This window comes from Lepidochelys olivacea (genome assembly GCF_965140295.1).
Source record: "Lepidochelys olivacea isolate rLepOli2 genome assembly, chromosome: 2".
Taxonomy (NCBI): domain Eukaryota; kingdom Metazoa; phylum Chordata; order Testudines; family Cheloniidae; genus Lepidochelys; species Lepidochelys olivacea.
The window spans coordinates 258,735,373-258,748,242 of NC_140412.1; the positions used below are offsets into that span (position 1 = coordinate 258,735,373).

Here is a 12,870-nt window from a genome sequence, read left to right on the forward strand (position 1 = left end):
TCAACCTGATCCCTGGTGGTAATGAACTCCAGAGTCAATCAAGGGCCCTCCACTGAGAGTACCCTGCTCCCAGACTCAACATGTTTGAATCTGGACTCCTCGGGAAGTGAAGATGCCATGCTAGGGAACAGTGACAGGAAGGATCTTGCTAAAGCCATGGTTCTCAACCAGGGATACAAGTAACCCTGGGTGTACACAGAGGTCCTCCTGGGGATACATCAACTCATCTAGATATTTGCCTACGTTTACAACAGGCTACATAAAAAGCACTGGCCAAGCCAGTGCAAAATAAAACTTCATACAGACAATGACTTGTTTATACTGCTCTATATACTGAAATGTAAGTACAATATTTATATTCTAATTGATTTATTTTATAATTATATGGTAAAAATGAGAAAGCAATTCTTCAGTAATAATGTGCTATAACGATTTTGTATTTTTATGTCTGATTTTATTAGCAAGTAGTTTTTAAGAAAGGTGAAACCGGGGTACGCAAGACAAATCAGACTCCTGAAAGGGGTACAGTAGTCTGGAAAGGTTGAGAGCCACTATTCTAAAGCAACCAAGTCAAACCATTTAAGACGTTTTGGACAAGAACTTGAAGTTCTAAATGGACCCAGAATAGGACTGGTTGCCCTTACTGAGCATAGAGCAATGTTTTGAAACTGATCTGCGTGTGGTATATGGCCTCAAACTTTCAGGCTGATGCCACAGGCAAACAGAACTACCACAGTGACCCCACATCAGATTCCAAGGTGAACCGAAAGCACTATGGAGGATACAGTCAAAGAGAACAGGATCGAGGGACGTGATCGCTCCCCTCTATTCGACATTGGTGTGGCCTCATCTGGAGTACTGTGTCCAGTTTTGGGCCCCACACTACAAGAAGGAGGTGGAGAAATTGGAAAATGTCCAGTGGAGGGCAACAGAAATGATTAAGGGACTGGAACACATGACTTATGAGGAGAGGCTGAGGGAACTGGGATTGTTTAGTCTGCGGAAGAGAAGAATGAGAGGGGATTTGATAGCTGCTTTCAACTACCTGAAAGGGAGTTCCAAAGAGGATGGATCCAGACTGTTCTCAGTGGCAGCAGATGACAGAAGGAGGAATAATGGTCTCAAGTTGCAGTGGGGGAGGTGTAAGTTGGATATTAGGAAAAACTTTTTCACTAAGTGGGAGGTGAAGCACTGGAATGCGTTACTTAGGGAGGTGATGGAATCTCCTTCCTTAGAAGTTTTTAAGGTCAGGCTTGACAAAGCCCTGGCTGGGATGATTTAGTTGGGGTTGGTCCTGCTTTGAGCAGGGGGTTGGACTAGATGACCTCCTGAGGTCCCTTCCAACCCTGATATTCTATGATTCTGGCACCTCAGATCAGCCATTCTGCCTTCTGATCTCTATCAGAAGAGAGGAAATCAAGAAAGTAAAGACATTCCAATGCAAAGGTTTAAGTTGTACTATGGAACAATGTTTTTAAGTTTTACACCCTAAAGCATGTTAGCGTAAGGAAATTCAGTATATATATTTCCAATGTATAAAAAAGTGAACACCTTCTCCAGTCTGTAATACGAGGTAGAAATCTGGCTACAGCTATAAGCCCCAGTACAAAGCAAAGGCACTGGAAAAGCAGTCTGACCACTTGACAATAACAAGATGACCCTACTGTTACAGTTAATAATTACTTAGTTATGAAGCCCCTTTCAACCAAAAGCACTTTACAAAGTCACTCATCACCCATCTCTGGGATAGAATACATTAGCTGTTTAACAGCTCACAGCAACAGTTTAAAAGCAGGAAGTGAAAAATACCAAGTCAGATTATCAACAGGTGTAAATCAGTGTAGCTTAACTGATTCAATAGAATTATGCTGATTTACACCATCTGAGAATCTGGCCTTAGTACATCCAGTTGATTTTTGAGGGGCATTTTGGTGGTGTAATTTCTACCCACTCGAATTTGGCCAGAATACAAGGTTAACACCTCTGTTCTTGTTAAAGGTGTCACGGGATTCTTAAAAGTACAAAGGACAAAGAACTTCAGCTCCCTTCTGAATCCCAATCAGCTGGCTCATTAAGAAAACAATTTCCTAAAGATTAGAGGTCAAAATCTTGATCCAGTTGAAGTCAATGGCAAAACTCCATTGACTTCAATGTGTCTAGGATGTCACCCTTGGTTTTCTTAGATAGTAATGGGAGAGAGAAGTTAGCCATGAATAGTAACCATTGTCAGCTGGAGTTCTCAGCAGGCAGAGTCACTTCTCCAGAAGTGCAGGGACTGCCTTCACGATAAATCTTTGTTGCGAGAGAAGTAAAAGTCCACCCCTCTGTCCTTGTGTTGTCTTGGCGTGTCGGAGGGATCTTTCCTTCCCCTCGGAGGATGGTCTCTCTTGTTCTGTTAATTGAGAGAAGGGCAGCGAAAGGTTTTGATTGAAGCTAAAAGGAAGTCTCCTTTTTATGTTATAAAGCAACCGAGATATCTCACAGCCATCAGAAAAAAGGGTAAGATGTTGCAGTTCTAGCCAGATGAGAAGCAGAGAGGAAGGACGACTCAGTGATTAGGATGCTAGCTTAGGGCTCAGAGACAGGGGTTCAATTCTCTGCTCTGTCAGACTTCTTGTGTGACTTTGGGTAAGTCACTCTGTGCCTCAGTAAAATAGTATTTCCCTACCTCACAGGGGTTTCGTGATTCATAAAATACATTAGTGATTGTGCAGTGCCCAGATACTATGGTGATAGGGGCACAGATGTTCCTGAGATAGCTAGATGCATGCTGAGGAGGGGGAGAGAGCTGAAATGTGACTCCAATCTCACTTTACAAAAAGTTTAAAAAAATTGGATTCAAATGTTCATGCCAAAAAATGATCACTCTTCCCCCCCGTCACAAGCAAGGGCCACTAGCCAAGGAGCTATTTACAGTCAGTCACTTTTCTGATCTCGACTGCACACTGAAATAAAAGAACTGATTATTCTAACTCTCAGAGCCAAAGCCAGGGGGCCTTTCTCAGACAAAGGATCTCACTAATGTCATGAGTTTTGCCTGAGTCAGAAATTTGGAGTTGGGCCCTCAGTACCCAAACCCTATATAAAGGCTAGTTTCATCCTTGTACTTGGTTTATTACACTACAGAATCAAACTGTCTTGCGACAAGAGAGATAAGGAGGGGAACAAAGTAATGAAAACTTGTGAGATGAAATATACAGCTATTGGGTGAGAACAGCAGCAGCATGGTCAGCAGATGGAAGTTGGCAGTGCTCAATCCTAAGACTGAGCTCTTTATTTGTTAGTTTTGCTGCATTTTCTAAAAGACAAATCCACTCTGAAAAGTGTGTTAGTACCAATGGCCTCCTGTGGTCCCCTGTTTAATGGGTCACTAATTCCAGATCAGATGTGTCTGTTTACAAGTCCAAAAGGTATTTTTGCTAGCTGCCGGCCCCACAAACTCCTCCTGAGATCTGAGGATCAAGCTGGGTTCTTTTCTCCTCATACACAACCACCTGTCATAAGGTGTCTGCAGGCCAAATTAAACGCTCAGAGACACCTGTGAAATCTCATGGCTTTCAATAAAATTGCACAGGTATAGACTGATCAGAATTTAGTAAGCTTTGCTGTGATAGATGCACAAATCAGAATAAAATATAATCCAGCTTCACACTCCAGTTACATGGATATCAAGTGTTCATTCAAAAGTAATGTTGTGCCCAGTCATGGACCCTTTAAATGATGTGGATTAAACCAGTTTTCCAGTTATTTCTCAAATGTAAATGGAAGAGAACTGCAGAATTTACACCCATGTTTAGAGCAAGAAACAACAAACTCCCTAGCTCAGTTGAAACTTCATAGTACTTACAGGCCTCTGCTTGATATGTCTGCTCCATTCCCGGGCCAGGACGACTGGCAGTGGATAGGTCTCCCCTAAAGCTATCCCAGCTTCTGAGAGATCTGCGTTGCTCAGCGCCCAGAGTGTGTGTATCTCCCCTCCCTTTACACACTGTATTTCTGGAACCCACAGTCGGACATAATCTCCCTGCAAATGGAAACAGTGGTATTCAGGGGGATTCACTCAAACCAATATGGCAGGATATAATAATCTGACTTCCTACAGTGCCTTCAAAACAAAGAAGGGAAAGCGCTTTATTAACTAAAGAATGAAGCCCCATGAAATGGGGGCGCATTAGCCCCATTTTTCAGGTGGGAAAATGGAGGCACTGTTGTGTCAGGGCCAACATTTTCAAACCCTGGAGCTTTCTGTTAGGCCTTCAAATCCATATGCAGGCATCTGAATAGGTGGCCTGATTTACAGATGCCAAATACGTGCTTCAACTCGGGGTGCTTAAGAGTCCCTGGGAGCTTTTGTTCCTAAACCAGAAATAAGCCCCACTCCCTGCTTTGACACAGGAGGCAGCAGGGATTGCGACTGTGCAGGACACCACGAAGCTGGGGAATGGAGTGGGGGCTAAATTAATCTCCTCCAAAACTCTGGTTCATTAGGAGGGGGTAGGAGTATGAAAGGGATGACACAAGGTGAAGGTCAGGGGAAAACTGACTGTAAGTGTCCTTTTATCTCATGGCTGTGGGTTTCAACGCACTATGAGGTGCATTACTGTGTTAGGTGATCAATTCCGACCCTCCCATTATTCATTTCTGTGTTTCCCATGCAGCTGGCCTGTGTTTGAGTAACACATTGCACCATGTCTTGATGATATGACAGTTACCTGGGGAAATGGTCATTAAACACAATGCTGGTAACGGGGACAGCCATAGAGGCAGACTTCCCGAGCCAGGTAACAGACTCTGAATGCCATATCTCCTCTTGCCCTTATCACCACTCATCAGGAAAGGCCTGCAGTCCAAGGGATTTTTCTAGCAATAGCATCTATTGAGTAGCTGCTTCTGCATTTAATTTTCTTCAGTACCCGCCTGAATATAAACAGCTCAGATTGTAACACTGGCTTAGCTGTTTCAATACATGCATTCGCTTTTTTAGGGTTTTATACCGCTGCCTGTCTCCATAGCATTTGAGCAAACGATTAGCTATTCTTTTGTTATAAGCTCATCATGCTCATTTGTCTCCTAGACAGATTTCACTCATCTGTCTCTGCAGCTCCACTCAGCGCAGAAAGCAGCTCTTCAGAGGAGACAGGCTAAGTGGCACTGGGGCTAAAATATCAACATTACAGACTGCCGGATTCCCTGCTGAGGAGAAAAGAGCCCTGAAAAAACAATTCCAGCCAGTAATCATGCCGGTGGGGGTACCCCGGGGGACGAAGACACATTCACACTCTGCAGCATACCCCTATGACTTCACTGCAGCTGCACCTGCTTTTGCCTCTGGCAAACTCAATCTTTGCTCATTAAAGAATGAAGATCAAACTAAATGACCACTGGTTTCAGGGAGCCTAATCTGGCTGCTTTTAAAATAAATAAATAGGATCCACAGATGAGTAGACCCCGATTTTCACACTTGGGAGCCTAAAGTTAAGCACCTACCTCCATATTTAGGTGCCTAAATGAGTGACCTGATTTTCAAGAGTGCTAAGCCCTCAGGCAGCTCCCATTGAAGTCAAGCCCCAAGAAGGGTAACTGCAGGGCCTCACTTGTGAAAATTTGACCCAGGTGACTGTGAAGTCAAATCAAAACCTTATGTGCCATTTCCATAGTTGCTGGAGTTTTGGTTTGTTACCTGCTGGGGCGAAGTGGGAGGGAAGATGAGGAAGAGAACTACAAAGCACTGGGACATTTCACCAGGAGACTTACGTTGCTGTCATAATCCAGGCCTTGTTTAATCATGTTAAACTTCCTGTTTTCTCTTGGATCGTTTCCAATTCCAGCGCTATATAACCAGTTTCCATAATTGCTGCAGACATCATAGTCCACCTTAAACACACACGGAGAACCAGTAAGAAGGGCTGGGTCTGCTGCTCAGCAAGAAAAGGGCAGAGGGAGGAAAATCATGTAGAGACAGCCATTGCTCTGGCATCTGAGACTTGTCTACATACAACACTATGTGGTACCATTAGAGTGGTACAACCACCCCTAATGTGGACAGTTATAGCAGTATAAAGGTGCTTGAACCAGTATAGCTATTTCTGTATAGGAAGGGGAACAAGTTATACTGGGGTAAGGCTCCTTTATACCAGTAAAACTGCCTCCACACTAGGAAGTGGGAGAGGATGTACCACTTTAAATATTTGTGGGGTTACACCAGTAAAAAATCTGCACACAGCCCAGGCCTGGTATTGATTGGCCCTATCATAGGGTGTGGCTTCCCCCAGCACTCCCTCTTGGCCAAGCATGGTGCACTTAGCACTGACTGCCTCAGTTTCCCTCCCTGAAGTGAGTCTTAGCTGGGGCACTGGAACCAGGGAGGCCAAAGTGGCCATGGGCCCCCACACTTTAACAAAGGAACCTAAGAGCTGTGCGGAAAACGATTGATTTTGCCAGGGCCAGCCTTAGGGGCGGGCAACATGGGCAACCAGACCACCCAGGGCACTGTGGTCAGGGGGGTGCCCTGCGCAGTGCAGAGGTATGCACTGCCAGCAGGCAGGGTAGCATCCAGAGCAGTGAGTGATAGCGGGGAGCGCTGCGCTCACCCTGCTCCACAGGGGGCGCAACAGCCTCCAGGACCCACCGCGTCTCTCACTGCCCTTTAGGCAGCATTTAAATCCACCGCTCATCCAAGTCCCTCCGCCCCCATCCCAGCAGACTCTGGTACACCCAGTGCCCAGCAGTTCGCTCCACAGCACCGCTGGAGAGAGGCTGCTCCTGGGCACCCACTCTCTTGTTCTGCCCTTGGTGGCGCTGGGGCTGTGGCTCCCTCCGGTTCTTCTCCCTCTGGCGGCCGGGACAGGACTTTGCAGCAGCTGTCGTGCTGCGTGCAGGGGCCGGAGTTCAGTGAGCCGATCCCAGGGGCTCTGGCAGCCTCCGCCCCACCTCCCCGCACGCTCTGCCCCAGTCCCGCACGGTGAACCGCTGCAGAGTCCAGTATCCCCTGGGACACCCGCCCCCAGGGTCTGGGATCCCCCACGCCAGGGGATACCTTCTCTATGGCCTGGGATCCCACTGTACCCCCAACCCAGAATCCTCCCGCCCCAGAGGATACATTCTCTGTAGACCGGGATCTCCTGGACACATCCAGTCCCCAATCTGGGATCACCCCTGTCTCCTAGGGACACACCCAGAGCCCCCCATTCACCTGGGCTTCCTCCCTTCCCACCACATCTCCCTGGTGTGGTTTAAACTGCCTGCAAGAAGCCATGTCTGCACCCCTCCCCATGTACATCCCCTCTCCAGAGCCCAGGGCACAACATCCTTCTCCCTCCACCCTCTGGTGAAACAGTTTCCCCCAAGACTGTGGAGGGGAGAATCCCCCTTGGCTGGGGCGGCGTGTAGATCTCACACTGCCAGGAAGGTGGCCCCTGGGACTGTTACCCTGCTCTGCACATCTGCAGACCTGTTAAAAGTCTCTGAGTAAGGATAAAAAGGGGTAAAACCACAAGGGTGATGTCATGGTAGGTGTCCACTATAGACCACCTAACCAGGAAGAAGTAGTGGATGAGGCTTTTTTAAACAACTAACAAAACAATCCAAAGCACAGGACTTGTTAGTGAAAGGAGATTTCAACTCACCCAGGCATCCATTGGAAAAATACAGCAGGGCACAGATTAGCCAACAAGTTCTTGGAATGCACCGGAGACAGCTTTTTATTACAGAAGGAGAAGAACGTGACTAGGGGAGAGGTTATTCCAGATTTGATTCTGACAAACAGGGAGGAACTGGTTAAGAATCTGAAGGTGGAAGGCAGCTTGGGTGAAAGCCATCAAGAAATCACAGAGTTCATGATTCTAAGGAATGGCAGGAGGAACACCAGCAGAATAAAGATGATAAGACTTCAAGAAGGCAGACAATAGCAAACTCAGAGAAGTGGTAGGTAAGATCCCGTGGGAAGCAAGTCTATGGGGGAAAAAGAGTTCAGGAGAGATGGCAGTTTTTTAAAGAGACTTTATTAAGGGCACAAAAGCAAACTATCCCAATGTGTAGGAAAGATACCTAGTATGGTAAGAAAGCACACTGGTTTCACCAGGAGATCTTCAAAGACGTGAAACTTTAAAAAGTCACACAAAAGGTGGAACTAGGTCAAATTACTAAGGATGAATATAAAAAGCATGTAGGGACAAAAATACAGTCCATGGCTCAAAACAAGATTAAGCTAGCTGGAGACATAAAGGGCAACCAGAAAACATTCCACAAATACATTAGAAGCAAGAGGAAGACCAAGGACAGGGTAGGCCCATTACTCAATAAGGAGGGAAAGACAATAACAGAAAACGCAACAATGGCCGAAGAACTACATGCCATTTTTGTTTCAATTTTCAAAAGAAAGGTTAGCAGTGATCAGAAGGCTTTTGATACTGTCTCACATGACCTTCTCATAAACAAACTAGGGAAATACAGATTAGACAAACCTACTATAAAGATGTGTGTACAACTGGTTGGAAAACCATACTCAGGTAGTAATTATCAATGGTTGGCAGTCAAGCCGGAAGAGCATCTTGAGTCAGGTCCTGCAGGGATCTGGCCTGGGTCCAGTTTTATTCAGTATCTTCATAAGTGATTTTGAGAATGGCATTGAGGCTACGTTTATAAAGCTTGTGGATAATACCAAGCTGGGAGGGGTTGCAAAATTTTGTTCCTTGGGGGCACATTATCTATCTATATAAATATTTTATCTAAATAAATAAATAAATAAATATAAAATAAATTTAAACAAGTTTAAATCCAAGTTAACCAGAACATCGGGGGGGGGGTATCTACAACCTATCCTAAAAGGATGACCCAACACTCTCACAAATCTTGGGAGACAGGCCAGTCCTTGCCTACAGACAGCCCCGCAACCTCAAGCAAATACTCACCAACAACCACATACCACACAACAGAACCACTAACCCAGGAACTTATCCTTGCAACAAAGCCCGTTGCCAATTGTGCCCACATATCTATTCAGGGGACACCATCACAGGGCCTAATAACATCAGCCACACTATCAGAGGCTCGTTCACCTGCACATCCACCAATGTGATATATGCCATCATGTGCCAGCAATGCCCCTCTGCCATGTACATTGGTCAAACTGGACAGTCTCTACGTAAAAGAATAAATGGACACAAATCAGATGTCAAGAATTATAACATTCATAAACCAGTCGGAGAACACTTCAATCTCTCTGGTCACGCAATCACAGACATGAAGGTCGCTATCTTAAAACAAAAAAACTTCAAATCCAGACTCCAGCGAGAAACTGCTGAATTGGAATTCATTTGCAAATTGGATACTATTAATTTAGGCTTAAATAGAGACTGGGAGTGGCTAAGTCATTATGCAAGGTAGCCTATTTCCTCTTGTTTTTTCCTACCCCCCCCCCCAGATGTTCTGGTTAACTTGGATTTAAACTTGGAGAGTGGTCAGTTTGGATGAGCTATTACCAGCAGGAGAGTGAGTTTGTGTGTGTATGGGGGTGGGGGGGATGTGAGAAAACCTGGATTTGTGCAGGAAATGGCCCAACTTGATTATCATGCACATTGTGTAAAGAGTTGTCACTTTGGATGGGCTATCACCAGCAGGAGAGTGAATTTGTGGGGGGGGGGGGGGGGGGTGGAGGGTGAGAAAACCTGGATTTGTGCTGGAAATGGCCCAACCTGATGATCACTTTAGATAAGCTATTACCAGCAGGACAGTGGGGTGGGAGGAGGTATTGTTTCATATTCTCTGTGTATATATAAAGTCTGCTGCAGTTTCCACGGTATGCATCCGATGAAGTGAGCTGTAGCTCACGAAAGCTCCATGCTCAAATAAATTGGTTAGTCTCTAAGGTGCCACAAGTACTCCTTTTCTTTTTGCGAATACAGACTAACACGGCTGTTACTCTGAAACCTAAACAAATCAAGTTTCCATTGAAGGGAGCCAGTGCTGTCTAGTGGTTATAGCAGGGCGTAGGAGCCAGGACTCCTGAGATCTATTCACCTTTCTCCTACTCACTCACCGTGAGGCCTTGGGTGAGTAACTCATCCACTCTGCATCTGAGCTTCCTGCTCTGTAAAATGGGGATGCCAGGACTTATCCACCCTCATAAAGTGATTTGAGAGCCTCCAATGAAAGGCACTACCGAGTGCCAGAAATCATCAACTATTATTATGATTATTCATTCCATGATTTACGCACAGTACAGTTCTGACCACTAGCTGTGTGGGTATGGGAAATTAGTTATTCTACACCTTTCATAGTAAAGGATCCCAAAATGCATCACGTAATTCACACATTGCATATAAGAATCACGTCATCCATCACTGAAATGCAGCCACCCTGGGGGATAATGAAAATACAGTCCCCATTTTCCACTGCAGTGACGAAGAATGCCAGAATGCCATATATATCCTGAAACTGAAGCAGGAATTTACGCCGACTGTAGTTATTCAAACTGCAATTTGTCCAGGACACCCAGGCTAACACTGCTGCTTTTTCAAAAAAACCGCCAGTTCTTTTAGTGCCAGTTGCTTGGCATCAGGATATGGGTTTTAAGGGTCATCTGAAAGAGGGTGCATCCGCGACACTGGGTCAGCATGGACTTACAGGACAAAAATGTCACCAAACTGAATCACCAACCCCGCTTTGTACAGAGTTCCCATCCAAGTGCTGGCCCAGCCCAGCCTCACAGCTCAAGGTGCTGTTGAGTGTTACAAGCCTGAAGCGAGCCGTGGAAATTTAGGCTGCAGCCAAGTTTGTGTCTACTGTAGCTTCAAGCTTCCTGTAAGTCGCTGCGAAGCCAACGGCATTGTAGGGGCCAGCCCCAAGCAAGCACACAGTTGCTGCGTTAGTTAGGAAACTCCTTCTTGATCTGCAGACGACAGGCCAGGAAGCCATGGCTTAGCTTTGTAAGATACCCACAGCCACGCTCTGCCTGGCTAGCGGCAACCATGCTGCCGCCAACATGCCAGATACACGATGCTGGTGGGGTAGGGAAGGAAGGATGACATTAGAACTCCCTTCTCTTTTTTCTTTCCCCCCCGTCCATGCCATTAACTTCTGGGGCCAAAACCAGTGCAGATGAGGTTGGAAACTACCCAGCCCCAGATTTCATAACTCAGCTTGGTGAGAACAAACGTAGATAAGAGACACTGCTACCGAAGTGAAACTGTGCTCTTAGCAATGCCCCCGGAGGATGGGTGAGAGTCGAAGAAAAGCATACCAGGAAATGACTGGGGGGGTGGTGGTATCTGGGAGTTGGCGTTTAGTCATCACCCTTATGCAGTGATGCCAAGGATTCACTAGAACAGGCTAATGCCTTCAGGTGAAGGTGGAGTAGCTGGAAGCTGACAATACCGCCTGGCACGGCTGCCTCTTACTGAGAGCCCACTCGTGGCCAGAGGTCCCCCTGAAGCACCCTCCCTCTGATCTCTTTCTTCAGGGCCCCTCACGAGCTCCACAGTCTCTCTTAAGAGGAGAGCCACCCTCCACTTGGGGCTGACTTAATGACCACAAGCCGTTCCACACAGTCCTTAACATCCCAAAAACTAAACTCTGCATTGCAACCAGAGAGTTCACGCTGACCTTCTGCCACCCACACAGAGCTCAGCCCCTGCCAGCATCTGTCCTTCACAGTCACCCCCCCTAGTCATTTCTACCAGGAGCTCAGGGTACTGGCTCTAGCTTCCCTCTCCTACCACCATCTCACCTGTGCTGAGGGAGAAGGGTGTCTATATACTGCCCTCCTACAGAGAGCGCCTCTCGATTGGCTGGAGAGAAGGGAGCCCTTCCCCCACTTTACTCTACAGGGCTCCTGGTCCAGGGCCCTTAAAGGGACAGTGCCCTGGGTCCCCCCCACTTCCAACTACTAATTCTCCAGGACCACTTCCTCTCTTCCACTACAAGGCCATTTCCTGGATCTTTGTTCATTCCAGCTACCTGGAATGGGCTGTTCTGGTCCCCCTGTGCTCTCAAAGGGCCAGTAGGCCCCATTATAGCCATTGCCTTTTCTCTGTCTAGAAGACTTCAGTAGCCAGAGTTCTCAATATGGACCCCTACACTAACATCAAGTTAACTTGCCAAAAATACATGCTTATTCTATTTCTCTGGTGCCTTTGGCCCAGATCCTCAAACATATTTAGGCACCTATCTACCTTTGAGGATCTGGCTCCTGTCCCTAGAATCTGACCTAAACAAATCAGACAATTGTTAACATTTTTTTTTTTTAAAGTTTGCTCAAGTGTGGCAGGGTTCTGGCTAAATTCCCACATGGGTAATTGCATTGATGCCTGCTTACTTAACATCCCTTTAGTGCATTCAGCTTTCCCACCTGGTATGCATCATTGCTGGCACAGAACAGCTGCTGTGTTCCACCCAGAGGTGGCTGCATGTCAGCAATGGGGAAGCAAGACAAATATACGAAGGGCAGGTTCTGCTCTTGATTAGGTGGGTGCAACGCCCATTGGCTTCACTCAAGGAGGCGAATAACTCACAGAAAAAGTCATCAAGTAAATTCCAACAGTGAGTCAATGTGAGGAAATCACAACTGCAAACACTTTCCTTGCACACTGTAATGTCTATGGAGCAGTGATGTGCTAAAATAGCAATGTGCTGCAGTGAGACTGTGTGGCTCATTAGCTCCCCATGGGATGTCCTGACAAAATCAGGGACAATCTCAGAGAAGATACAAACCTTTGATCACTCCACTGGGGGTTTGGTTAGAGGAAGATACTATCGCCCCACTGTTAGTGTTTTTAATCATAGGCATTAATGCAGTGGTGCTCTCTCTAAGGGCCTAACCCAAAGCCCATTGCATTCAGAGGGAGTCTGTTAATTGACTTCAGTGTGTTATTT

The 12,870-nt window shown here is 46.3% G+C and overlaps 1 protein-coding gene across 2 annotated transcripts in view; it reads right to left on the reverse strand.

The window, feature by feature from the left end:
• Positions 1-391: 391 nt before the first annotated feature.
• The window catches only part of LOC311516420 (cryptochrome DASH-like), a 30,057-nt gene continuing 17,578 nt past the window's right edge, over positions 392-12,870 (reverse strand). Inside the window, exons 12-14 of one of the 2 annotated variants that reach the window (XM_084620459.1) lie at positions 5,755-5,874; positions 3,848-4,024; positions 393-2,392 (exon numbers count right to left, since the gene is read on the reverse strand). In XM_084620459.1, the coding sequence (XP_084476585.1) occupies positions 2,282-2,392; positions 3,848-4,024; positions 5,755-5,874 (408 nt within the window). In that variant the 3' untranslated portion in view covers positions 393-2,281. Of the gene's footprint in view, positions 2,393-3,847; positions 4,025-5,754; positions 5,875-12,870 lie in introns of both variants that reach the window. The other variant, XM_084620460.1, reaches the window with a different exon arrangement.